This window comes from Manis pentadactyla, chromosome 1, assembly GCF_030020395.1.
Source record: "Manis pentadactyla isolate mManPen7 chromosome 1, mManPen7.hap1, whole genome shotgun sequence".
Lineage (NCBI taxonomy): Eukaryota > Metazoa > Chordata > Mammalia > Pholidota > Manidae > Manis > Manis pentadactyla.
Window position 1 is genome coordinate 155134939 of NC_080019.1, and position 27484 is coordinate 155162422.

The following is a 27484-nucleotide window of genomic DNA, read 5'->3' on the forward strand; positions in this document are numbered from 1 at the left end:
CATGGAAAGCAAATCTGCAAAATACAGTGCCCATTTTCTGAATGCTTGTGACTAGATCAGTGATAGAATGTGAACAGTGAGTTCTTCCCAAGAGTGGGCAGGACTGTCTTGTTTGATAAAGTTCTAAGTAAAGTTCAGAAAGCTTTGCTCAGCTTTTAGTTGGGTAGTTGGCCCAGTTATGCAGAAGCCAGTACCTGGCTAAGGATAGAAGAATGAATAGGTTGAGGGAAGAAAGTTAAATTTCATTTTCTTAGAAGGTAAATTTGAAAAAACAATAAATGTGAATTATCTTACATATAATATATTAGCCCATTAAAGTTCACTTGTTGATTGATGGAACAAATGTCCATAAGTACTGGAGAAGAGTGGCACCTTTGACTTTGCTCCATGAAGTGTGACAATACTCTCCACAAAAGCAATAGTCACAAATGTTAATTTTTAAAAACAAATGTAACTTGTACATATATGAAAAATATAAAGAAAATAGAATGTCATACAATAAAAACCACAAGCATATCACTCCTTCCCTTAACTCCCATCTGACCCCAAGTTGTATTCATTTTTGACATTGCTTTTTAATTGATCCTCTTTTTTAATTCTGATGGTTACTTCCATATCCATCCTGATGTTAGACATTATCTATTGACTTACTATTATCAAAAATAAAAATTTAGCTTCCTTGTAACACATTCCTTTGAATTTAGTTGTTACCCTTGTAACTGATGTTACCTTTATAACTTTAAACATTAAGTCTTTGTGGATTTTTCAACAAATATAGACACTATATTTTATACTTACAGTAATTTCTTACCTATAATCAAAATGGAAACGTAAAAACAGCTTATTTTCAATGTGCTATACTAATGTTTGTAAAATGTTTTGGACTTTTCTGCTGAGATTTCTGTTATGCGAGCTCCTGCTAGTCAGATGTCATCTTTTGCTAAGTTGACAGAGAAAGGTTTAGCCTTTCTTAACCTGATTGCTGAATGGTGTAGGTCCTTTTAAATGATGCCACCTTCTCCATAATAGGTTTTCTCTTCTCTATCCTATTGGCAATGCTGCTGATAATTCATGGCTGAGCTTTTCTAGAGCAGGGCATGGCAAACTATGGCCCACAGGCGAAATTGCCTATTTTATTGAGACACAGACACACTCATCTGTTTACTTATTGCCTATAGCTACTCTTGTGGTACAACTGCAGGATTAAGTAGTTCATTGCAGCAGGGATATTTCCACAAGCCTAAGATATTTATTATCTGGCCAATGATAGAAAGAGTTTGCCAACTGCTGCTCTGGACTGCAGTGTGATTTAGTATAGCCACACTGCCGTATGAGTGACTGCATTCTTACAGCCTGCTCTCCTGCTTCATTTGGACTGATGGATGGGTCTCATCCTTTTTTCTGGTCAGTTGACTAGGTTGAAGCCATTATTTCCTGTATCCCATGATCTTTCTTTCTCTCAAATTGCTATCTTCATTTTGCCAGAACAAATCCTCCATTGGCATCCTAATCAAGAGTGGAAAGTTTCCAGAGGAATTACACTTTCTGAATTCTTTTATATCTGATACTGTTTTTTCAATAAGTATAATAAATAATAAGTCTGGGCATAGAGTTGTAAGTTAAAATACTTTTCCCTCTGAATTTTAAAGGCACAGCTCTACTGTCTTTGGCAGGCAGCACTGCTGCTGACCAGTTGCATGACTGGAAGCTTCTACCTTGGAATTACATATTAATGTGCTGGCACAATACAGGCTCTTTCAATGTGGAGACATTAGCTCTTTAAAAATCTTCCTATTATTTCTGTCCAATTTTTCTTCACCTGAGTACTCTTTATTCTTTCTAGAATTACTAATAGTCATTTATGGAACCCCTAGACTGAGTTTTTATCTTTGTCAGCACAAAACTCATATTTGATTTTTGGGTTTGTTCTTTGTCAGTGCAGATTTGTTTCATTTTCTAACAGACTTCCCAACTATATCTACATATCTTCCATAACTTCTATTGAGCATTTCTTCTGCTATTATGTTAATCTCCAGATATCCCTCTAATTTTCTTATTTTCTTTCAGCATCCATATCTTTCTTGAGAGATGAAATATATTATCACTGTTTCTTTTAGTCGCTGTGTTTTATTATTATTATTATTATTATTATTATTGCCTCTGTTTCCATACCGGGGATTCTCCTCAGATGTCCAGTGATTCTTGGCTTTCCATTCAGATTCCTGAGTGAGGCCTGAGTGCATGTCTACAGTGGGCATCACTTTGGGTGGTTAGGAGACTTTTATTGGAAGCAGTAAAATGCCAGTAAGTGATTTGTATTTTCCTTGGGAATACTCACTTTTTTCTAGAAAAGAATCTAGTGATATTTTGTGGGAATTAGTGGTTAACTCTCCCTTGCAAAACTTTCAAACTAGACCCTTGCCCTGTGTTGGGCCCATGTCTCACTCCTGTCCTTTGCCATAATGGGTGCACCTGGGCCAGAAGTCCATGTGTGGTTCTGCCAGGTGAATTTCTCTCCTCTCAAAAAAGCAACCTTGTGTCTCCATTTTTTGTGCCCTACTCACCCAGTAATACTCCCCAATCACTTCCCATCTTCAAGAATTTGCCGACTCTCATCCACTGGCATCCCATCTCTTGTCCTGTGTCCTCCAGGGTTTACACCTGGTGTTTTCCTTGTCCATTATTAGCATGGGTTCAGAGAGGAAAAGGAGACAAACATGTTTACATTACTATCTTTAACCAGAAACTGTGTTTTCAATAGTCTACAAAATGAGACAAGCACTGGAGATACCTCAAAAATAAATACATTCTTATAGTGTCTTCTATTAATTGATTTCTGACTTTCTCTTTTATTTTTAACCCTAAACCCTTCCAATGTCATTTTTCACAATATGATGTATGACTACTAAATTGCTTTTTAGGTATTTTTCTAGATAAACTTGAAATACTTAACATAAAAAATTGGTTATTAATCTATTTTATTCAAAATATTTTGTTTAAAGAACATTTTATGCTTACTTTTGATTAAACATAAAATCAAATAATGAATTAAGAAATAGGAGAATCTGTTTTCATCTCAAGATAGCAGCTAGTGTATGAAATACCAGTTTTAAAACATCTCAAAAGTTTCTCTGCATATGCAAACTAAATGCAATATATTTTACTCTTTGGCTGTGATATTTTTTCTGATTGTTGTTCTTATCTAATTAAAAAGAAACAGAGCATCCATGACAAGCAACATGCAGTTTTCATTTATTCCATTAACATGAAATGAACACTCATATTTTCCCTAATCCATGATTTTCTGTGAAGTGAAATCCATAGCAATCATTTGATGTACCATTATTAAAAAAAAAAAAGAAACAATAAGAAAACATTAATTAGCATATTTCTCTACTCTGCTTTCAGTCTTCTATGCCTACACAAATGCTTTTTAAAATTTCCAAAAATTCTAAAATTCAATTTCAAGGAGTTATATGGTTATATATTCACATTATTACAAGTGCATTTCTCTTCTGTCTTCCATTGGCCTATTGACTTTTTAAATTCTTCACTTTTTCTTTAACTCTTTTGATTTAAAAATACAATGTGGTTAAAAATAATCAGAACTTATGATAATTTATAGCTGTCAGCCATTTATTAAGCTTTTAATCTAATAACACTCATTTATGTGGTTTTAGCATATACTCTTGCAAAACTCAGGAGTAGAGTTGAAACCATTTTTTCACCTTCAGACATGATAAATGGTGCTATCTAATCTTGGGTGACTACTGATATTGTTGACTAATTTCAGGATGCTGAAAATAACACAGTATTAAATTGGGAGTTGTAAGTACCATAACAAAATTATAAATTTCAAATGGGTTAAAAATCTAAGGATCTGCTTAAGAAACATGTTTCTAGATTATCAGATTGATAAGAACTTTCAAATACTATGTACTATTAATATTCTTAAGCCACGAATCCACCCCAACAATGAGAATGCACTAGTGGACATTATGGAAAAGAATGTGTTTGTCTCCCACTAAAATTCCAAAATGTATGGATATCTCCTGGATAGCACTGAGTTAACTAATTCTGTTAGTATCAGGGGCTCATCTAAATAAGCTTGAAGGCTCTAGTGCTTTTTAAAATTACATAATTAGTTAATATAGTCATTTGCTTTTTAAAATTAATTATTTTACATAAAATACTTAAAATGGTGTGCCTAGTACTTGCTTAGGTATATTATTAGTTTCACATGTCATGTGATTGTAGGTAATGAATACAGTTAAATATAGCATTATTTTAAAATAGTTTTAAAATAGCGAGGCTCAGGCTTGAAGGGTAACCTAACACTTTGTGAGCAATATTTTCTTAATTTCTAAGGTGACATTTTGTATTAGGGATAACAGTTCTGGATGTTAGCACCTTACATCTCTCAACAATGAGGTATATAAAAACATATTCCAAAAATGGAAAGCAGGAGAGTGGTGGAAAAGATGATGGAGTAGGAAGGCGAGGCCAAAACCTCCTTCCACATACACACCAAAGAAGCAACTGTCACAAATGCAACTAATCCTGAACACTATGTGAAGACTGCAAAAGAGACCATGTACACCTGGTGGAGAAGAGAAGACCACACAGAGAAGGGTAAAATGACAAAGCCACAATCAAATAGGACCAAGCCCTTCCCCCATCCTAGCCCATAAGCATAAGGAGGAGCAATGGAGCTGGGAGGGAATAAGTGCTCAAAAACTCTGCACACCTAGCCCTGGAAATCTTCTCTGGGAGCATAGGTCTACATTGCATCTGGCTTTGGGGATTAACAAGCTGAACAACAGAGAGAGCAGAAGCAGTCTGGGAAGCTGAGATTCTAGTTGCTTATGGAGGATAGGCATACTTCATCTGTCCCACTGAGATCCAACACAGACACAGAGAAGTGGGTGTTGGAAGGAGCTCACTACAAAGGAGAAAAGGCAGTAGGACAATGCTTCCCCAGCCCTCTCTCAGCCCAACTGGCCAGGCACATTCAAGAGCCAGTTCTGAAACTCCAGCTTGCTCACTACTGTCTCAGCTCTATGGTGGCACTCTCTTGCATGTGCACACTGCCCTGCATGCTTGGCCCACCAACAATCTGCCATTTCTGACCATCAGGCAGAGGATGGCACTGTCCACAACAAATCCTAGCAGAAATGCCTCATGTTACATAAAGGGCATGTGGAGGCAAGCTGTGGGATCAGCCACTGCCAGAAGACAGGCAGAAAGCCTGCCCTGCCCCCAGACCACCAACAGCAGCTGCAGCTCTACCACAAAAAAGAACAAGACAGGTGAACACACAGTTTAAACTTATGGCCACCACGGGACATCTGCATCATAAAGCCATTACTTTCAAGACCAGAGGCATAGTGCATCTATCTAATAGAAAGAATCAAAAATACCCTGACAAAATGAGAAGGCAGAGGAATATGTTCCAAATAAAATAACAAGATAAAACATGAGAAAAAGGGCTAAATGAAATGGAGATTATCAATATTCTTGATAATGAATTCAAAGTAAACATCCTAAAGACATTTACTCACCGAGGAGAGAGGATTAAAGATGGTGGCATGAGAAGTGAGACAGAAACATCCTCCCCAAACCACATATAACACAAAAATAAAGCAAATACAACTAATCCTAAAACAGCAAACAGAAAGAAGACTGCAACAGACTGCTTACATCTAGGAAAAGAGATGACCTCACGGAAAAGTGTAAAGTAGCAAAGCTGAGATACGACAGGACCCAAGTCCTCCCTGCACCCCAGCTCACCTGTGGGTGGATGAAAAATGGGGTGGGGAGGGAGTAGAAGCCCAGGACTGCTAAACACCCAGCCCTACAGATCTGCTCTGAGAGCAAGAACCCACAGTACATGGTGCTCTGGAGGTTAGTGGGGTTGGAAAGCAAAGACAGGCAGAATACTTGGAGAGACTGAGAGTCCAGCTGCTTGTGGAGAACAGGTATCCACAACCAGCCACTTCATGGCAAAAGAAAGGTTGGCACTTTGAAGGACTTCCCAACAGCAAGAGAGCTGCTAAAAGGGCAAAAGTATTACACAGAGCTTGCTGCTCAGGAGAAAGGATAGGTGGAAAAAATCATCCCACACACTCAGCCTAGAAGGTTGAAAACTGTCAGGAACTGCATGTGATCCATCCCCCGACTGGTGATGTGCACCGAGGCCCCCTGCTGTGATATGCAGCCTGCCGCTCCTTCCACCTGGCCAGCATCAGTTTGCAATCCTGCTGCCCCTGCCATTGCAAGAGGACAGTCAGTGGGCCACCCCACATATGGCAGCTAAAGGGGCATAACATAAAGACTCTTCCCTGCATGCTCAGCACACAGGCCCTGGCAGTGGAGACAGGCACTGCAGCCAAGAATCAGGAAAGAGCTCTTTCCTCCAGGCTGCTCACCTGCAACCCCAGCCATCATTCCTGATACTGGGCAGCTCCAGAGAATACAGCTTATGGGCACTGGAGGGTGCTGCCTACACAAAGTTATCATTCAATAGTAATCATTACAAATATGAAATGGCCAAAGAACCTGGTATAAACCAAAATCCCACAAACACCAGAAAGAGGGCTAAGTGAAACTGAATCACCAGTCTTACTTATAAAGATTTCAAAATAAAAATCGTAAACATGCTCATGGAGCTACAGAAAAATATTCAAGACCTCAGGGAGGACTTCAACAAAGAGACAGAAACTTTGAAAAATACAGTATCCAAAATGAAACATACACTAGAGGGAATTTAAAGCAGATTAGAGGAGGTAGAGGAGATGGAAAATGAAATAGAAATTAGAGAACAGTAATACAAAGATGCTGAGGCACAGAGAGAAATAAAGGATCGCTAGGAATGAAAGAATATTAAAAGAACTGTCTGACTTATCCAAATGGAACAATATTCACATTATAGGGGTACCAGGAAAAGAGCAGAGAGTAAAGGGGATATAAAGTGCCTTTGAGGAAATAATTGCTGAAAACTTCCCCAATCTGGCGAAGTAAATAGACACCCTAGTCCTAGGACTACAGAGAGCCCCTAACAAGTTGAAGACAACACCAAGATACATAAAAATTAAAATGGCAAAGATTAAAGATAAACATAGAATCTTAAAAGCAGCAAGAGAGAGGCAGACAGTTACCTATAAAGGAAACTCCATAAGGCTATCAGCAGATTTCTCTGCAGGAACTTTAAAGATCAGAAGGGAGTGACCTGAAATATTTAAAGTACTGAAAGGGCAGAACCTACAACCAAGAATTCTCTACCCAGCAAGTTTATCTTTCAGAATTAAAGGAGAGATTAAAAGTTCCTCACATAAAAGGTTAAAAGAGTTGACCCTCACTAAACCAGCCTTTCAGGATATGTTAAAGTGACTTTTTTAGATGAAAATGTTCTTAAGTTTAAATATTTTTTTATTAGTGAAAATAAACCTGCAGTTAAGGTAGTAGACCTTAAGCAAACAGGAAGTTAAAATAACAAAAGTAGTAAAATCAACTATACACAAAATCAGTCAAAGGATACATAAAACATCAATTATGACATACATAACATGTGGAGAAGGAAGAAGAACAGAAAAATAGTACACTTGAAATGTGTTTGAAATTGATTGGCCATCAACCTAATGTACTCTGTTACATATTTAGGAAATGATCTGTGACCTTATGGCAACCACAAAACTAAAGCCTACAACATATACACAAAAAGTTTTTAAAAAAGAATCCAAACATAACACTAAAGAAAGCTATCAAATAGCAAACAGTATGAGAGGATGAATGAAAAAGAGAGGAACTACAAAAACAATCAGAAATTAATAAAATGGCAATAAGTACATACTTGGCAATAATTACCTTAATTGTAAATGGACTGAATGTACCAGTCAAAAGACACAAGGTAGCAGAACGGATGAAGAAACAAGACCTGCCTGCAAGAGACTCATTTCAGACCTAAAGACATACATAGATTGAAAGTAAAGGGATGAAAAAAGTTATTTCATGCAAATAAAGGGGAGAGAAAAAGCTGGAATAGCAGTACTTATATCAGACAAAATAGACATCAAAACTAAGACAGTAACAAGAGACAAAAAGGACATTACATAGTGATAAATGGATCAATCCAACAAGAGGATATAACAATTGTAAATATTTATGCACCCAACATATGAACACCTAAATTTTTAAAACACATACGGGCCCAAAAGAGAAATCACAACAATTATATTAGGGTATTTTAATACCCTGCTAATCAATAGTCATCCAGATAGAAAATAAATAAATAAACAGAGGCATTGAACAACATATTAGACTAGATGCACTTAACAAATATATATTGAACATTCCACGAAAAAGTAGCAAGTACAAATTTCTCTCAAGTACACATGGAATGTTCTCCAGAATAGATCACATACTAGTCCACAAAAAGACCCTCAATAAATTAAAAAATACTGAAATTGTATCAAACATCTTTTCAGATCACAATGGTATGACACTAGAAATAAATTACCCAAAGGAAATTTAAAAAGCCCACAAACATATGGAGGCTAAACAACATTCTTCTAAATAAATGGATCAATGAATAAATCAAACAAGAAATCAAACAATACATGGAGACAAATGAAAGAAAAATACAGCAATTCAAAGTATGTGAGATGGCACAAAAGTAGTTCTAAGAGGGAAGTGCATAGCAATACAAGCCTACCTTAAGAAACAAGTACAATCCCAAATAAATAGTCTAAACTCACAATTAATGAAACTAGAAAAGGAAGAACAAATGAAGCCCAAAGTTAGGAGAAGGAGGAACATAATAAAGATCAGTGCAGAAATAAATGAAATAGAAAAGACTAAAACAATTTTTAAAAAATCAACAAAACCAAGAGCTGGCTCTCTAAGAAAATAAACAAAATAGACAAACCCCTAGCCAGATTTATCAAGAAAAAGAGAGAAAGTAGACAAATAAACAAAATCAGAAATAAAACAGGAATAGTCACAATGGATACCAGAGAAATACAAACAATTATTAGAAAATTCTATGAAAAATTATATGCCAATGAACTAGACAACCTAAAAGGAAAGACAAATTCTTAGAAAGGTGCAAACTTCCAAGATTGACCCAGAAAGAAACAGAAAATCCAAACAGACCAATTACCAGGAATGAAATTGAGTTGGCAACCAAAGAACTCCAAACAAACAAAATCTGGACACAGATGGCTTCACAGGTAAATACTCATCCTTCTTAAATATTCCAAAAACTAGTAAGAGGAGAGAATACTTCCAAACTCATTCCATGAGGCCAGCATCACTCTAATACCAAAACCAGACAAAGACACTAAGAAAAAGAAAAGTATAGACCAATATCCCTGATGAATATAGATGCAAAAATCTTCAAAATATTAGCAAACCAAATTGAAAAATACCTCACAAGAATCATCCATCCCAATAGAGCAGAATTTATTCCAGGGATACAGGATGGTACAATATTCATAAATCAATCAGTGTGATACACCATATTAACAAAAAGGATAAAAATCATATGATCATTTCAATAGATGCTGAGAAACCATTTGACAAAATTCAAAATCTGTTCATGATAAAAACTCTCAACAAAATGGGAACATAATTTAACATAATAAAGGCCATCTGTGACAAACCTACATCTAACATCATACACGATGGCAAAAAGCTGAAAGCTTTTCCTCTTAAGATCAGGAACAAGACAAGATGCCCACTCTCACCACTTTTATTCAGCATACTACTGGAGGTCCTGTCACAAGGACCTTGTGATCACAAGCAATCAGATGAGATAAAGAGGTAAAAGTCATCCAGATTGGTAAGGAGGAAGTAAGTTGGTCACTATTTGCAGAAGACATTCTATTATATACAGAAACCCTTAAGACTCCACCAAAAATCTACTAGAACTAGTAACTGGATCCAGCAAATACAGCATACAAAATCAGTATGCAGAAATCTCTTGCATTCCTATATACTAACAATGAACTAGCAGAAAGAGAAATCATGAAAATAATTCCATTTATGATTGCATCCAAAAGAAAAAAATACCTAGGAATACACCTAACCATAGACGTGAAAGACCTGTACTCTAAAAACTCTAAGACTCTGATGAGACAAAGTAAAGAAGACACAAAGAAATGCAGAGCTACCCCATGCTCATGGATAGGAAGAATTACTATTGTCAAAGTGTCTGTCCTGCCCTAAAGAATTTACAGATTCCCTACCAAAAACCCAAAAGCATTTTTCAATGAACTAGGGCAAATAATCTTAAAATTCATATGCAACCACAAAATACCCCACATAGCTAAATCAGTCTTGAGAAAGAAAAAAACTGGGGGTATCATGCTCCCTGACATCAAGCTATATACTACAAAGCAATGGTAATCAAAACATGGTATGGGCATGAAAGAGACCCATAGATCAGATCAATGGAACAGAATAGGGAGCTCAGAAATAAACCCACACACGTATGATTCAATTAATATATGATGAAGGATCCATGAGTATACAGTGGAGAAAAGATAGTCTCTCCATAAATGCCTTTGGAAAAACTGGACTACTACATAGAAAAGAATGAAACTGGATTACTCCCTAACACCATACACAAAAGTAAACTTGAAATGTACTTAAGACCAAATATAAGACATGAAACTCTTAGGAAAAAAACATAGGGAAAAATCTCATGAATATACGCATGAGTAATTTTTTTCTGAACATGACTTCCTGGGCAAGGGAAACAAAACAAACAAACAAAAAAAGTAGGACTACATGAAACTAAAAAGCTACTTTATCACAAAGGACAGTATGAACAAAACAAAAAGGATATGGATAGTATGGGAGAATATATCCATAACAATTTTTTTGGTAAGACGTTAACATCCAAAATATATAAAGAACTCATATGCCTCAAGACAAAGAAAACAAATAACCCAATTATAAATGATCAGAATAGACCTGAACAGACATTTTTCCAAAGAAGACATTCAGATGGCCAACAGGCATTTGAAAGGATGTTCCACATCACTAATCATCAGGAAAAAAAATCAAGACCACAGTGAGATATCACCTCACACCAGTCAGAATGACCATTACCCAAAAGACAAGAAATGACAAGTGTTAGCAAGGTTGTGGAGAAATAGGAACCCTCTTACCCTATTGGTGGGAATGTAAATTGGTGCAGCCACTATGGAGAGCAGTATGGAGGTTCCTCTAAAACTTAACATAGAAATACCATATGATCCAGTAATTCCACTTCTAGGGAATACCCAAAGAAAACAAAATATCTGATTCAAAAAAGATATATGCCCCCCCCTATGTTTATTGTTGCATTATTTACAATAGCCAAGATATGGAAGCAAACTAAGTGTCCATCAATAGATGAGTGGATTAAAGATATAGAACATAAACATAATGAAATATTATTCAGCCATAAAAAAGAAAGAAATCCTGCCATTTGTGACAACATGGTCTTAGAGAGTTTTGTGTTAAGTAAAATAAACCAGGAAGAATGATAAATATCATGATTTCACTTGTTCATGGAATCTAAAAACAAAACCAAACAAAATGAACAAAATAACAATAGTCTCATAAACACTGAGAAGTGACTAGTGGTTACCGTAGGGAGGGGTTGGAGTGTGTGGGTCAAAAAGGTGAGGAGTACAAAAAGGGCACAAAACCTTAGTCATAATAGAAATCAGTCACAGAGATGAAAGCATAGAATAGAGAATATAGTCAAAATAACTTTAATATCTTTCTATGTTAACTACACTAGCTGGGGTGAGGATTTAATAATGTATGTAACTGTTAAATCACTATGTTGTATACTTGAAACCAATATATAAGATTGTATATTAAATATATTTCAATAAACAAAATATATCAACAAAAAAAAGAAAAAGAGAAACATAAAATTACTTATAAAATAAATATTTACAAGCCAATTGGAAAATATTATAAATATAATATATAGACAATAAAAGCAAGAATTGGTTGAAAGAGAAGTTTCAAAAATTCAAGAGGAACAGGAGCCTACATGTTCTATATCTATTATTTAAGCTGTATTAGTATTTAACAATTTTTTCCCACAAAGGAAATTAAAAACAAATTTTGAAATTTTTTGTTATTTTACCAAACACCTAAGTCCAAAAAACAGATAAATCCAACTTTACACAAACTCTTTCAAAGAATATTAAAGTTTTACTTCCCAAACAAAACTATGAGCTGAAAAACGTTTGATTTGTATTCTCTAATTAATGAAGTATGTGCTGGGCATTTTCTTATGTTTCAACATATGACTGAACAAAAATTACCTCATTACTTGGTTTAGCTTTGTTTCAGTAAGGTTGTTGTAAATGCTTACTGTTCTGTTAGTGTAATGGAGTGGAATTATAACAAATTTTAAACTCCATACATATTGCTCTATATTTCTTATAATAATGACTCATGTTTGATGGCAAAATCTGATTTTAATAAAATAGAAAAAAATGTGACTGAAAAGCTCTTTAAAAAGGGATTGTTTAAATAAATTATGATATATAATACAATGGAAACTGCATATACTCTAATAGTAAGTGAATATAAAGGGGTATTAAGTATATACAGAAAAACACCCTGAATTATGACTACAACATTATGAAAAGAAAACAAACATTATGCTTAGAAAATAGATTATAAGGTTATATAGCAAAATGAGATTGTATTCTAGTTATTGGCCTATGGATGATTTCATTTTTTCTTTCAAGTTTTTGCTATAGTAAATTTTCTCTTTTTATTATCACTGAATCTAAGTTCCTTCTGTAACTGATAGCTTTCATGACTTAATTGGCAGCAGTATTTCCTTCCTAGAAGTTCCATGTAACAATGGCATATATTACAGTGTAGGACTTGGTGAAAAAAAATCTTTTAAATAAAATAATGAAGCAGAAACATTTTTAAAAGATAAATATGGTAAATGTCTTCAGAAAGATAAAAAATGAATAAAATTTTTACCTAAAACAGTAAGGTTTACATTTATGAAAGCAATGCTTTAACATGAAAACATACTTTTTAATACTTATTATTTTATTAATACATCTGCCTGTTTAGCCTTTGAGAGTAAATAAAATCACATTAAAATGTCTCCAATTCTGAATCATGGTTTAATTTACAGAGGTGGTAGTGATTATCTATGCATATTTACTTTAAGATAAAGTGATCTACTATTATAGTTTTATTTATAAACATCAGTATATTAAAGCCACACAAAGTCTTTATTTCCATTAAAAACTTATATAATATAACTTTTAATAGTAGTTCAGTACACTCCTTGGCTTTTTTAAATCAAAATAATTATCTGTGTATATTTGGAATGATGCTTTTTCTCCCATATATTTTGACCACTACAGTTGACAGTCTGCTAGCTTCTCATAGTCATGCTTGTCTAAACACAAGTCCTCCATTGTGAATACTGATCATTTTTACTGCCTGACTGAATTCTAAAATGTCTTATTTGTGTTACTGCAGGAATTCACATATACCAGGGTAAATGATATTCTCTTGTGGTTGCCCTCTTAAATAACTCTTGAAAATATTTAGTCCATATTTTCAGAGTTAAATACTGATATAGGTGTTTATCATGAGGATGTCTGTCCAATCATGCATTTAGTAAATGTTAGTTACCCATGGTGTTCAGTATGATTAAAACAAAGACATAATCCCTGTGATGAAAATTTTCAGTGTGGTGGGAGATACAAATGGAGAGAAATTTAAAACTAATATATCCTATTAATAAAAGACTATAAAAGCAGACACATTGGAACACAGTAAGAAATCATATCTAAAGGGAGGGTATTTTCCAGCTGAAATGGAAACTAGTTTTTGAAAATTCACTCTGTGCCAAACCCTGTGCTAAGAGCTGTTCATGTTTTATCATAAATTAAGAGCTTAAACACACACACACACACACACACACACACACACACACACACATTTTTTTATAGTTCTGGAAGTCAGAAGTCCAAAATCAGTCTCACTGGGGTTACAGTCAGGGCGTTGATAGTACTGATTCATTCTGGGCACTTCAGAGAAGAATCTGTTTCCTTGACATCCAGCTTCTATAAATTCTCCTGCATTCCTTGGCTTGTGTCCATCTTCAAAGCAGTAACATTGAATCTTCAGATCTGTCTCTGACTCTCTTACCTATATCCATCATTCTGTCCTCTCTGTCTGTCCGTCTTGCCTCCCTCTTATAATCCCTGTAATTACATGGGGCCAACCTGGATTATCCAGGATAATCATATCTCAAGATCATTTACTTAATATATTTGTGAAGTTCCTTTTCCTATATAATGTAACATATTCACAAATTCTGTGGATTAAAATGTGAACATTTCTGGGGAGCAATTAGTAAGCCAACCACAGCTACTAAATGAATTTAGGGATGAAGGTGGGAAAGTGGACATTTTGGGGGAGCAATTCAGCCAACCATAGCTACTAAATGAAGGAAGGGGAAATGGGAAAGTGGTTTTAAGAGATGCTATGGACTGAATTGTGTCCCTCAAAAATTCATGTGTTGAAGCCCTAACCCATAATGGAACTATATTTTAAAATAGGGTTTCTAGATTTCAAGTAAGGATAAATGAGGTCATTAGGTTAAAGTCTCAATCTGATAGGTTTGGTAGCTTTAAAAGAGGAATGACCATGTGGGGACACCGTGTAGAGGTAGCTGTCTGCAAGCCAAGAAGAGGGCTCTCTCCAGGAACCAAATCAGTTCATACCTTGATCTTGGACTTCCCACTCTTTTGAACTGTGAGAAAATTGATTTCTGTTGTTTAAGCCACCCAGTAAATACCATTTTGTTTGTGGCATCCCAAGCAGACTAATGCAGAAGATGGTGAGAAGGTGGCCTCTAGGAGACTTCCAGGTGTTTATACAAGTTTGTAGTTCAAGAGAGAAGTCTGAGCTACCAGTGTAGATCTGGAACTTAACAGCCTAAACACAGTATTTGTTAGTGGTGACAGACATTACTCTGAGATAATATGTATACTTAAAAAGGAATATAGCTAAGAAAAGGACCATACATTTCTGTAACACTGTTATCCAGTGTAGTGTGCTCAGTAGCCTGGTTGTGGGAGGAGAAACTGGCAGATGTTTGGATTGGTCCTAAGTTTCACTTCAGAGTGGGAGTGGCCTAAGGGCAAGTGGAAGTGTGTGTTTAGTACAGTAACAGGAGCTACTGAAGTCAATGCTTTGTACCTTTACTTCCTATAACTCCACAAAACAGTAACAATTTATAGATAAGGAAAATGAGATTTGAAGACATTTAGTAACTTTCTCTGGGTCACAAAGATTTTTAAATTTAGATTTTATTTCTAACAGGATTATTTTGATGGCAGAATGGAGAATCAATTTTAATAGCACATCAAACAGAGTTTTGAAATGTAAATAATTTTTAGTCTAAAGAGGAGCTCTTTCAGGTACCTTGAGACAAGAAAGCAAGTGGTATGAGAGGCCATGTGGTAGAGGCTGGTACACCAAATTAAAAGGTATTCTAGAGGTAGAGGTGTCAGTGAGTTTAAAAAGTCAAATTTTGAAAAAAGTGTTCAATAAGGAAGTAGTATACTGGACTCTATCATACTATCAGAGGTAAATAAAGTTTTAATGTCTTTGAGGACATTGTTGTATTTGGGAGCATGTTTTAGCAGAAGAGAATAAAAACTTTGCCCCCCAACTAAAAAAAGATAAGCTGTCTAATGTTGGAATGTGGTATGGAAAAAAGTGGATAATGTGGTATAATGTGCTACTTAAATCACTCACTAAAGAAATCCTTACCTATTGTTTGATAAGAACATTGAAAACCTCATTCTCAGGTCATAAAGAAATTCTGTTTCCTGATCTAGACTTTAAGAACCTAGGAAGGATACTAAGAGTGACGTATTTAACATATCCTCTATGGTATTAGTTTAATTTAAAAAGATGTAGTGGTTACATGGAACCTTTTTAAGACTCAAAAAGCTTTGCAAATATTTACATATTAATATTTGTTCCTTAAGAAGGAGATAGGTAGTATGTATTTAACCCACCCACAATGATATGAAAGCAAAAAAAAGTAATATACTTCCTCTAATGCCACAAAACAAATTAGTGATGAAGTCAGAAATAGAAGCCCTAACTTATAAGAACAGCCCTCTCCCATGTCTTAGTTAACTCCTCCTATTGATAAGCCTTGAGATGTGAAATCTCACATCATGTTGAATCTTTCTGAGAGACTAAGAGGTATACAAATATCATTTTAACTGGTGGAAGATTTAAAAATTCCTAAAAAAGTGTTGCTCTCTTTCATATGTAGATAATATGCTACGTATCACAGTTATAAATTTTCCCTCTTCTTTTTTAACTCTTCCTTTATACAACACTCAGAAATAATCTTCCTGTTGCCTTTACATGCAGGAAGAAAAGTGGACTGTAAACTGTTAAATTTTTTTAAGAAAAACTGAATACAAAAGATACTGAGGCATGTTTTAACTGTACATAATGAAAGGAAAGCAAAAGAGACTATGCAAAACAATATAAAACAAAACATCATATTGGAAAATTCCCTGTTCTCTACCTCTACTCTAAGATATCCCAACTTTGGGTCTAGAGTTGTTTTTTTCCCCTAACTCATTCATTTCATTCATGCAACAAATATAAAAGAGTTGTTTATCATGTACCTGACACTATGGATGCAATAGAAAATAAAGATTATCAAGGCCCATTCCTTCATGATTTAGATTATATTTGACAGGACAGGGTCAAGGGGAATTGTTGAAAGGGAGCAATAGTTAATATATAAGTAAACTAGTTAAAAATGAATTTCAAAGGTAATTTCAAGTAATCAAAGGTGTTATACAATAAATATGTTTTGTTCAACCTAAAGACCCCAGCAACACACTTTAGTTGAAAAACTTGGGTTTATTGCTCATTTCAGCAAGGGGAACTATAGTATGTGTCAATAAGAGGGTGTTTAAAGAAGCCTATTATAGGATTTGGGCTTTGGATGAGTGACTTGGGAGGTCTAAGGAACCAGGAATGAGTTTGCACTAGGTTAGAAGCTATCAGAAAGCAGAGGCAAATCTGTGACTGATTATCTGTTTTAACTGCCTCCTATCTTTCTGTGGTAAGGTGCAGATTCCCATCCTAGGGTTATGGGATGGCCAAACACACAATGCCCTGTATTGGACAGATGAGCTTGACACCTACTTATTAATTACATATGCTCACAGCCAAGTGGAGGACACCACACACCACCCAAGACCATATGAGGGTGACACTTGAGAACCAAATGAACAATCAGGGGCTATGGAAGACAAGCTCTGTAGTACCAAGAGGGTGAGGTGCCCCCCTGGTTCCCCTAGGAAGATGCAATTGACTTGTTTGAATCATTTCACAGGTTGGCAGGAAAGGACAAAATGATAATGAAGAGCTTTATCTGGTCCATTTATAAGGAGGCTTGTTTGACTATGAGACCTTATCTGTGGGAGCAGAGTTGGGAGGAGAACCTGTGGTAAAGCCATTTGAGGCCCTCCAGTTCCCCACTGCAGATGTCAATGGAGCATATAGTACTGGGTCTTAATTTTAGGATGTACACCACAGTATTCTTATTGAATCTCACACAGGGAGGGGAGACTAGAACAAGGATAATTGGCAAAGAAGTAGCAGTTACTCATTCTAGCCAAGGGAGAAGGGGGTGTTAAGTATTTTTGGCAGTGACCCTGCTTTTGTCTGTGCTTAGGAAAAATAATGCAGTGGCCTTCCTCTGTCTTATTTTATCGTGGTTTCAGAATAACCTTGTCAAGGCTGGTATAATGCGTGATAGAAGAATAACATAGCTCAGCTCCGAAAACAAGGCCGGCTTCTGATTGTAGAGCTGCTTATAGTTTCCTTCTCATTTGTAAGGAACTGGTGATAGTGAGGAACTAAATTAGATGGGTGATCAAAGAAAGGTTTCTGAAGGAAGGACCTCAAATCTTGGCCTTCTCTGCTAATAAGGAGCCATCCACATAAAGAAGGGCTGAGAGGGTGGAGACGAGGGAGGAGGACGACCTGTGCGCAGCATTCCCATCGGAGAGAAGCAGTAAGTGTGAGGGAAGAAATACCTCATTTCACCTGAGAAGTATGTTATAGAAAACCATCAGGAGCGTGGCTCTTTGCTTGAGCAAATATAAAAGGAGTTGGTGATAGGAGAAAACCAAAATCTTGGAACAAGGGGAGAAAAATTTTGGAAAGCTCCAGGGGATGGTGATATGAAAGTCTTCCAAGATGGATTGTCCCTTACCATTTCCACCATCCTGTGTACTGTTTTAGTTTGATTATTTAGGCTTATAAAGAAAATCCAATGCTAATTGGTATTTTAAGACTCTATATGTTACACAACAAAATTGCTTATCCAGAAAGGTTTTCCCACTATTCAAGGAGATAAATGGGGTTGTTAGCCAGTGAATGGGCTGTCAGTGGCCGAAGATCAATTATCCTAGATATAATTTTCTTTGCTCTCTTGAAACTAGAAAGACTATAGTGATTTTTTCCAGACCATCTAACATACAGAATATCTGAGCGAGGTGTCCATTTATATTTTATAGTGAAGGATTTCTAGTATGTGATTTTATCATTCAATCCACCTGTGCATATCCAGTAGACTTGTTTGAACACTAAACAATAGTTGATTTGAAGACATCATTGTTACCAATTAGGAATTTACCATACTAATACAAGAAAATATGAACAATCATAAGCATCCCAGACATCAGAGAATAATGGTTAAAAGCATGGACTGTAGAGTCAAACTGCATGGGTTCAAATTACAGCTCTACCACTTTCTAGTTATGTGTCTGTGGACAAGTTACTTAGTTTGTGTGCCTCGGTTTCCTCTGTAAAATAGGGATAATAATGGCCCCCACCTAAAAGGCTTATTGTCAAGACTAAAAAATAAATTTGATTTTTAGACTTGGCTCATGATAAGCACTATGTAAGTGCTATCTCTTTAATAATGATGGTGACAATGTGTTGGAAAAGAAAAATGAAGTAGTTAACACCATATTCCTATAGTTAATGAGTTAATAATAGACTAACCAGTATGTATAAACTTTCGCAGATCTTATTGAGGAATGATTTCTCTTACTTATGGTTATATACAGGGCCTCTACTTTTGCCACAAGGGAAATCATATAATGGATCAGTCTTTGGCAATATCTGAAAAATGCATTTAATTTGAAATACTTTTTCCTCTCTGCCTGATAATGTCTGATACATCCAGGCCTACTGTGGATAAGGATTTTAATACATTCTGTGATTAAATTTTTGCCTAAAGAATGCACCAGGAGTCTCAGATCTTTAATTGAGGGAACTGCATTTAGTGTCACTGAAATAAGTGTGATAACAGCTTAGTCATGCAAAGTTTGAAGTGAAGAAAACACCTGCCTGGTGATAAGATGTGTGAATTTCAGACAACAGAAAACCAAAGAAAATTACCACTATGCTCATCTTGAACAAATAACAACAGAGTTTTCTAATCATTTAACTATATTCAAAGCTTTGACTTACTAAGAAATGTTAACAGAAAATCACTTGGATTATCAGTTTACAGCAGGTGAAGGGTTTTAAAATATTGCTGAATCATGTATTAGTGTATTTATTAAGGTAAAGAAGAAAAAAGGAAATATTTGTTTTGTTTTAGATTTCATTACAACAAAACAGTGAATTGAGGAATTTCAAGTATCTTAGTAGGTCTAGATGTTTTGTACATTAACTTATACACATGCACATACCTTTTCTCTCAAGGTTCAAAACCTCAACAGAAAAATGTTGAACATTTCTATCAATTGTCATTGTTTAGATCTAAGGGAAAATCTTTAAAAACTCAAAAAAATTACTATAAACAAGACTGAAAAACTATGGCCTTTTTTTTCCTGTGGACATAAGAACATTTAACCCCAATAGGTTGAAAGCATCATTAAGTAAAAAAAGGATATTCTTGCTTTGATTAAAGTCAAATTATGCAACATTTGTAAAACTCCAATATCATATGCACTGAACTTAGGGACCACCTTCTAGTCAGTGCATTTTGTTTGCTCATTTGTTTGTTTAACATATGTAGAATAAACTATTCTCTGACTTCTTTCTATTTCTAATGGACATGTTACACATAATGTGAGAAACAAAGTTTTGGGTGGTTTCCTTCTCAATTTTTTTTTTCTTCATTAAAAAAAAAATTCTTCACAACTACTCCAAAGGTAGTTAATATTCATGTATAGTCAACATTTACTTGGCCATAATGAATTGGTCCAAATAAAATATGGTTAATGGAAGTCGATGGTACTGGAAAAATTTAATATGATTCTCTACACTTAAACTTACATTGCATCAAACTACTGACCAGATATGCTAGCTCATAAACCAGCTGAACATATTTTAATTTTCATTCCTTTCACCCTTCCAATGATTTATATGACTTTAAACACATGAACAGCACTTTGCAGTTTATAAAGCACTTTCACATATAGTATTCTTTTGAGCTTCCCAATATCCTTATGAGGAAGGAACATTATAGAACTGTGGAAGGTGTCGTCATTATCTTCACTTTATAGATGAATAAGTTGGGGATCAAGCACCATGCTCTTAAGTAAATGAAGGTAATTGGCCCTAGAAAATGTAAATCTGGAAATTGAAGCTTTATTTAATTTATTGCATTGTACCAAGAAAGCTTCTGACCTTCCTTCCCACTGGAACCCTTGTACTCAGCCTTGTCTCTTTACTGTTTCTGACCTTTGACTCTGTCTTCACTTCCCTCCCTCCCTCCATGTACCTCTGTCTGAAATGAAATGCTGCTTCTTCACTTGAATATCCTATCATACCCATTATTCAAGAACCAGCAAAATCTCTACCTCCTTCAAGAAGTCTTGCAGCTCCCACTATTGTTACTTAACTAATACAGCATTTGCCAGTATTAGTTCTTATGTTCTTAAGTCTTATATTTATGTTCATCTAAATTTTCCTATTAGACTAATACTTCTGAGAACAGAGACGAAGTCTTATACTTTTTTTGACATTCACTGGATAAATAGCTAGTAAATCCATGATAAATATTTGGTTATTATTTAATCTGCCTCCTGCTGAACCATAGATCATATTATTGAATTTGTATTCCAACCACATGACTTGCAATTTAGTCTGCATATTCGCTTATTATAGTTGAGTTTGGTGTGGTCTTTTCAATATGTTTGTACACCAGTTGACCCTAGCATTGATTTCTAATAGCAGTAAAGCTCAAGCATATGGCCCATGGGATCAAATCAACTACTCATGCCTAATACATTCCCTGAATAAAACAGACATTTGGCCCATATAACAGTATTGAGAACAGGAACAGGAAACATTATGCAGTGATTGCTTTTCTGTAGAATTACATTAGCATCTCCCATTCTACTAGTCATAATTTCTCAGCAGATCAGGGATGTCTGTCAATGGTAGTTCCTGTGCTACAACAATGAAATGCATTCTGTCATTCATTATAAATGATGCTGATCAAGAATATCGCCATTAAGAGATGGAGCCAAGATGGTGGCATGAGTAGAGCAGAGGAAATCTTCTCCCAAAACCACATTTTTGAAAATACAACAAAGACAACTCTTCCTAAAAGAGAGACCAGAAGACACAGGACAAGAGCCAGACTACATCCACACCTGCGAGAACCCAGCGCCTCGGGAAGGGGTTAGACAATATCCATCATATTATTGATAAGTTTTCACAAATGCCTAGGGTACCTAACTGGTTTTCTTGGTTTCACTGGAGATGGCTGGTAATTGTAGGTCTGCTTTTGTTATGTATCTGTATTCCTATTCTGTTAATGTGTGTATGCAATTTAATTAGTAGTTTGTTAAAACCTATACATGCTTATGTTACTCTACAAGAAGTTATGTCAAAGAAATAATCAATCTTCCCATGTTTTCTCCCGCCTGCTACTTCTATAGCTTTTCTTCTTCCTTCCTAATTATAGCCCTTTAGTAGAATTCGTGCCTCATATAAAAAATTACCAAGTATCATAATTCTTCCAAGTGGTAAAGATACCTCAAGACAAATGCTGGGCATAGAAGCCACAGGGCATACATCTGCAAAGAAGTAAAAAGCTAACCTTTCAAAGAATATTGCTTCTCTCTCACTTACCAACTTTACATTTCCCTGTATGGCCCCGGATGACAGTTGGTTAGCCAGAGACGGGTAAGATTCCTCAAGGGAGGAACAACCTAAGACAGGCACAGTTGCAGGGGGCCCATCAGGTGAGAAATTGGGGATCAACAGAGGTGAGGCTTAGAACCTCACCCCCCTCCCGGAGTTTTGAGAGAAATCTTCTGCATCCGTGGATGTTTTGTTGCCCTTGTCTAGCTTGGATTAATACTTAGTCTATAGGCACAGACCTGCTCATCTACATTTGCCCTCTTACAGCACTAAATTAAGTTTTCTACCTTTATCTTGCATCTCCCTACCACTTCAGCATTTTATTAAAAAATAAAAATAAAAAAAAAATAAGGGAGAAATGTGGGATTCACATATAAATCAAGTATAAAAATCAAATGAATAATCATATCTGACTTGATTGTTTAGAGTTCATGATGCGTGATCAAAACCGAAAGTTTCTGTGATATGACTGCCCTTGCACTGTTCACCATGTAAGAACTTATTCACTATGTAAGAACTTATTCACCATGTAAGAACTTGTTCGTTATGCTTCAGAATATTGGAGACTGTTGAGAATTAGGCTTGGGGTTGGTTAATGATTGTGCATTGAGTCCCCTATACAGAATTTTATTGTTGTTAACAACCATTTGATCAATAAATATGAGAGATGCCCTCTCAAAAAAAAAAAAAAGAATATGGCCATTAAAAATGTAATTTTTAAGAATGTGAAAATGACACATTTGACAGTCATGTTAAAAAACAAAAAGATGGTACTATATGACAATTCAGTTCTTCTGAAATACAATTCTGTTTAAATGAACAACTACTTTTGTTCATATTTTAAGGAGAATTTGGAGAGGTCTGTAGTGGGCGCTTGAAGACTCCTGGAAAAAGAGAAATCCCAGTTGCAATCAAAACTTTGAAAGGTGGCCACATGGATCGGCAAAGAAGAGATTTTCTAAGAGAAGCTAGTATCATGGGTCAATTTGACCACCCAAATATCATTCGCCTAGAAGGTGTTGTCACAAAAAGTAAGTACTGATTTTCTTCATTACTTCTTTTACATATCTATCTCAGTTCCTGAAACAAAACAAAACAAAACAAAAATTAACAGCAATAGCACAGCCTTAAGGGGATAGGCAATTACTTCAGATATCATTTTCTGATTCACCCTTTAGAGTCTTGGTATCAGGCTATGACACTATCAGAGTTTGCATTGGTCACCAAACAGCTTTAAAATGGTACTTACTACTTGTAAGTCATTTGCTAATTCAATTTAAAGTAATGAATCAAGAATAAATGGTCACATTTTTTTTTCTAATTTCTATGAGCTATTCACTTCTTCTAAAGCTACCTAAATTTCAATATTAATTGAAGAAACATATTTTGGATCATTAAGGGAAAATACTTCTGTTTAAAAGTTACTTTCATATACAAATATAGAACGCCATATCTGAAGTACAACTTTTAAACAAGAAGTTTTCTATGGAACCACTCTACATAAATGTCATTGCAATTAAATTATTTTAATTTATATAAAATGAAAAAAAATTATAATTTCTGAGAAAAATCCTGTTTCTGCAGAGATAGTGTAATTTAAGCCATTCCTTTAAAGAGAATTTCTTAAAAATGCAAAATTAGTCATATACTCTAAGAAATAGATTGCTGTATAGATACTTTTATTTGAATAATGATAGGACATAAAGCTTAACTATATTCTCTTTATTTCATTCACTAATAAATTACAACACATAAAACCCAATGCAAAATGGCCTTTAAAAACTCATAAAAATAATTTAAATCTGTGAAAGCATTTTTTTCTCATAAAAACTGAAATCTTTAAAAAAATTATTTATATGAAAGTGAAATTTTATGTCATATTTGGAAGCAGGAAAGTGTAAAAACTTATTGAAAACATGTAATTGACTATGTCTGAAACTCAAGTCCTTCCAGCAAGGCACTGGCCAGCATGCTGCCTGCGGGGAGCAGATTACTGACAGCTATTATAGTTTGGAGGACGCAAAAGAGCGCTTTTGATGACAGCTGTTGTGGTGGGCTGTTACTTTAGTGGCCTTAATGGGGCCTTCCAATTTTTCATGCCCTTGTATCGCTGTCTCCCACATTGATTCTGGGCTTTTCCATGTGACTAGCCTTGGCCAAAAGAACATCAGCAAGTGTGGTGCAAGGAGTGGCATCTTACACATTTGTACTTTGGAGCTTATCCTCTCGCACCTCTCCTTCCTATAACTGGCCTCCAGTGCTGAGGCTGCACGCAGTCCTGCAAAGTGGAGATGAAGTCCCATCTCTGGCAGCAGCTCTATCTGACCTCGCAGCGTGGTCAGCTGTGAATGCCCCCTCATGAGGAACCATCTCAGCTACTGCAACCCCTCCCCTCTACCACACTCACCAGCAGTCTTCTTGTGGAGCAAAGGAGTCACCAGCTTAGTCCAGTCAACCCATAAAATCGTGAGAAAAGATAAAATGACTGTTGTTTTAAGCCACTAAATTTTGACTGGTTTATTATTCAGCAATAGATAATTAAACAGATGAACCCCAGGTAGAATTCTGCTCCTGACACATAAGACTTGTGCAGCTTTGGGTTAACTATTTAGTATCTCTGTCCTTTACTTCCACATCTATAAAACAGGGCCAAAATAACTCCTATGCCATAGGAATGTTGTATGGATTAAATTTGTAAGTGTGTAAAGCATTTAGCATAGTATGTGGTTCAGAGTAAGCCATATTAAATGGTAATCATTTTTGGTACTGTGTGCCAGGAACTTTGTGCATATAACTTACCATTCATCCTCATATCAATTGTTATGAGTATCATTATCCACTGAAGCTCAGACAGGTTAATTAACCTATGTAAGGACCTCTAATCCATAGTAAATGACATAACTTGTATTCAAACTGAGGTCTGACTCTAAAACTCATAGTGTTCTTTCCTCTTCTTTTCTTTCTTTTTTATTTTACTTTTGCTATATCACAGTGAATGAGTCAGAGTTTTATACTTTATCTGAATTGAGTAACATTAAATGAATGACAATCTGAATAAAATAACATAATATTACTCTGTAAAATATGGCAGATATTTAGGTTAGTGAAATAAATTCCCTCTAAAATGTAAAATTTGGAGAGATTCAGCTAGTAAAGATTACAATCTAAAAAAGAGAGAGAGAAGTTATAACATGTTAATTATTTCTTTTATATCTTCTGACTTCCTTGTCATTAATTTAACATGAACATTTCAAGTTAGTCCTTCTTTTTTGCATCTCTCTGGAAAGAAAAAGATAATTTTAATGTTGGGTTATGAATCTTTGCCAAGCATTTAAACAATTTCAGGAAAATGTCAAATTCCTCTTATGTGTATTTATCCATGAAATATCTGGAAATAAGTGTGCAGCAATAAATTAAAAGGTTGAAAATAACATATTTTTATTTTCTCCATTCACTAAATCACAATCATGTAATTTTTTCATGTATTCCTATGTGTTTTAGTCACATATTATCTATATATACACATATAAATGTACACACACACACACACACACACACACAAAAGTATGTGAGAAGGAAAAAAGATTTATAGCCCTATGAAGTAGTAGGAATGATTTATCCTAAATCAATTGAACAGATTTAATAAGATAGTCTTTAATATTTGTTTGCCTGTTTGAAATATTCAGTTTCTTTTTCATGAACACCCAAACAGCCACAGTGATTGCTTTACATCTCTAACAATCTTATCTAAAAATGAGACCAGTGACCTCTACATAGCCAAATTTGTATGATCCCTAAGTTAAGGTTCTTGTTCCATTTCAAGAAAAAGAAAGACAAGCAGAGAAGAGAAAGGAGAGCTGAAAAGAGAAAATATAATTTTAAAATAAGATAGATTCAATATGCTTGGGAGTAGAAATAAACTTTTAGTTTAAACTAATATGAGTAAGCCCCATAAAAGGGTTTTTGTAGTGCTGCTGAGGTGGATGGTAGAGATGGAGAAAAGAATAATCCCCACAAAAATAAGTAGGCATATTTACACTGTTATCTCCCTGACTCAGGTGCTATGGGATTTTGTAAGAGAAAGCCAATAAATAAATGAATGCTTCATTCCATAAGTACATGGTAATTGCGCTTAAGTAGCTAAAAGATAGCTAGCAATTAATGTTCCCTAAGGACTGCCATATTGCATAAAAGATAGTACTGTCAAAGATGCAGTATAGGTTTATACAGTTACATTTGGAGGGTATCCTGGGCTTCTGAGAAATAAATGTACAGACTCTCAGTTGAAAGTAATACAGAATTATAGATCAAAATCTTCATGAGAGCCTTTTATAAATTTTTAATATGCAGACTTTTTTATCTTACTGTATAGGTTTCATCTCTGAGATACATATTACAATGTTCTTGGGAACACTTTTTTTTGCTCTTTCATATTTGGGCACATAACTACTTTAATTTTAAACTTGAAAGTTAAACTATTAAAAGCTGCATCATATAAAAATGTATTTGATAAAAACTGAACCTATTTATTGGATACACATCTCAATTTCATTAACCTGATAAGATACAATGGTATGAAAAGAAATAAAGCTAAACCACATGCTTAGCACATACTTTTTCTCCAAGAGGCAAATAGAAGCCGTCAGTTAGAGAATAGCCTTGTAGCCATAAGCAGCATGAAGAGTAGCAATTTGTAACAGTTAATATATACACCAGTGTCATTAACTACATAACCAAAATAGAAGGTACTACCCTTCTATAAGAAGATAAGAATTATGTTTAAATGATGAAGAAATTTAGTGCAGTAACCATACTCCAGAAGACTAGACCATGAAGTTTGAAGTTGTGATGGTGGAAGAACCAAAAGGAGAAATAATGAAGTGCCTATCTCCCAGTTTATTAGGTAGCAACTAAATTTAGATAACAGACTATATCTCAAATAAGTCATAAATCCAGTAAAAAGTCATAGAAGCCAATCAGAACAGTAAACAAACTCTCCAACATAACTTCATTTCATTGTGAGAGACGTTAATAAAGAATCTGTAGGACAGCACAGAAGCTATAACAGAAAGCACTGGCCCTGCTCGAATCCTTGGTAAATACACCAGAATATTTTGGGTTCCTTCCAGACAGTTTTGAAGGGTCAGAGGCTAGATTCAAGGCAGACAAATAATTGTACAGTAAATGTGCAAGAACTGCACCGCCAGTCTCAGAATTGCATCCTACTTGTCAAGTGATAGATTCCTGAAGATTTTGACTATTACTGTTGTTACAA

At 35.2% G+C, this 27484-nt stretch overlaps 1 protein-coding gene across 6 annotated transcripts in view; it reads left to right on the forward strand.

Annotated features, from left to right (window-relative positions):
- The window catches only part of EPHA6 (EPH receptor A6), a 932734-nt gene that overhangs the window by 687364 nt on the left and 217886 nt on the right, over positions 1-27484 (forward strand). For all 6 annotated transcript variants that reach the window (XM_036916570.2, XM_036916571.2, XM_036916572.2 and 3 more), the window contains one exon: positions 23055-23240. In XM_036916570.2, the coding sequence (XP_036772465.1) occupies positions 23055-23240 (186 nt within the window). The remainder of the gene's footprint in view (positions 1-23054; positions 23241-27484) is intronic.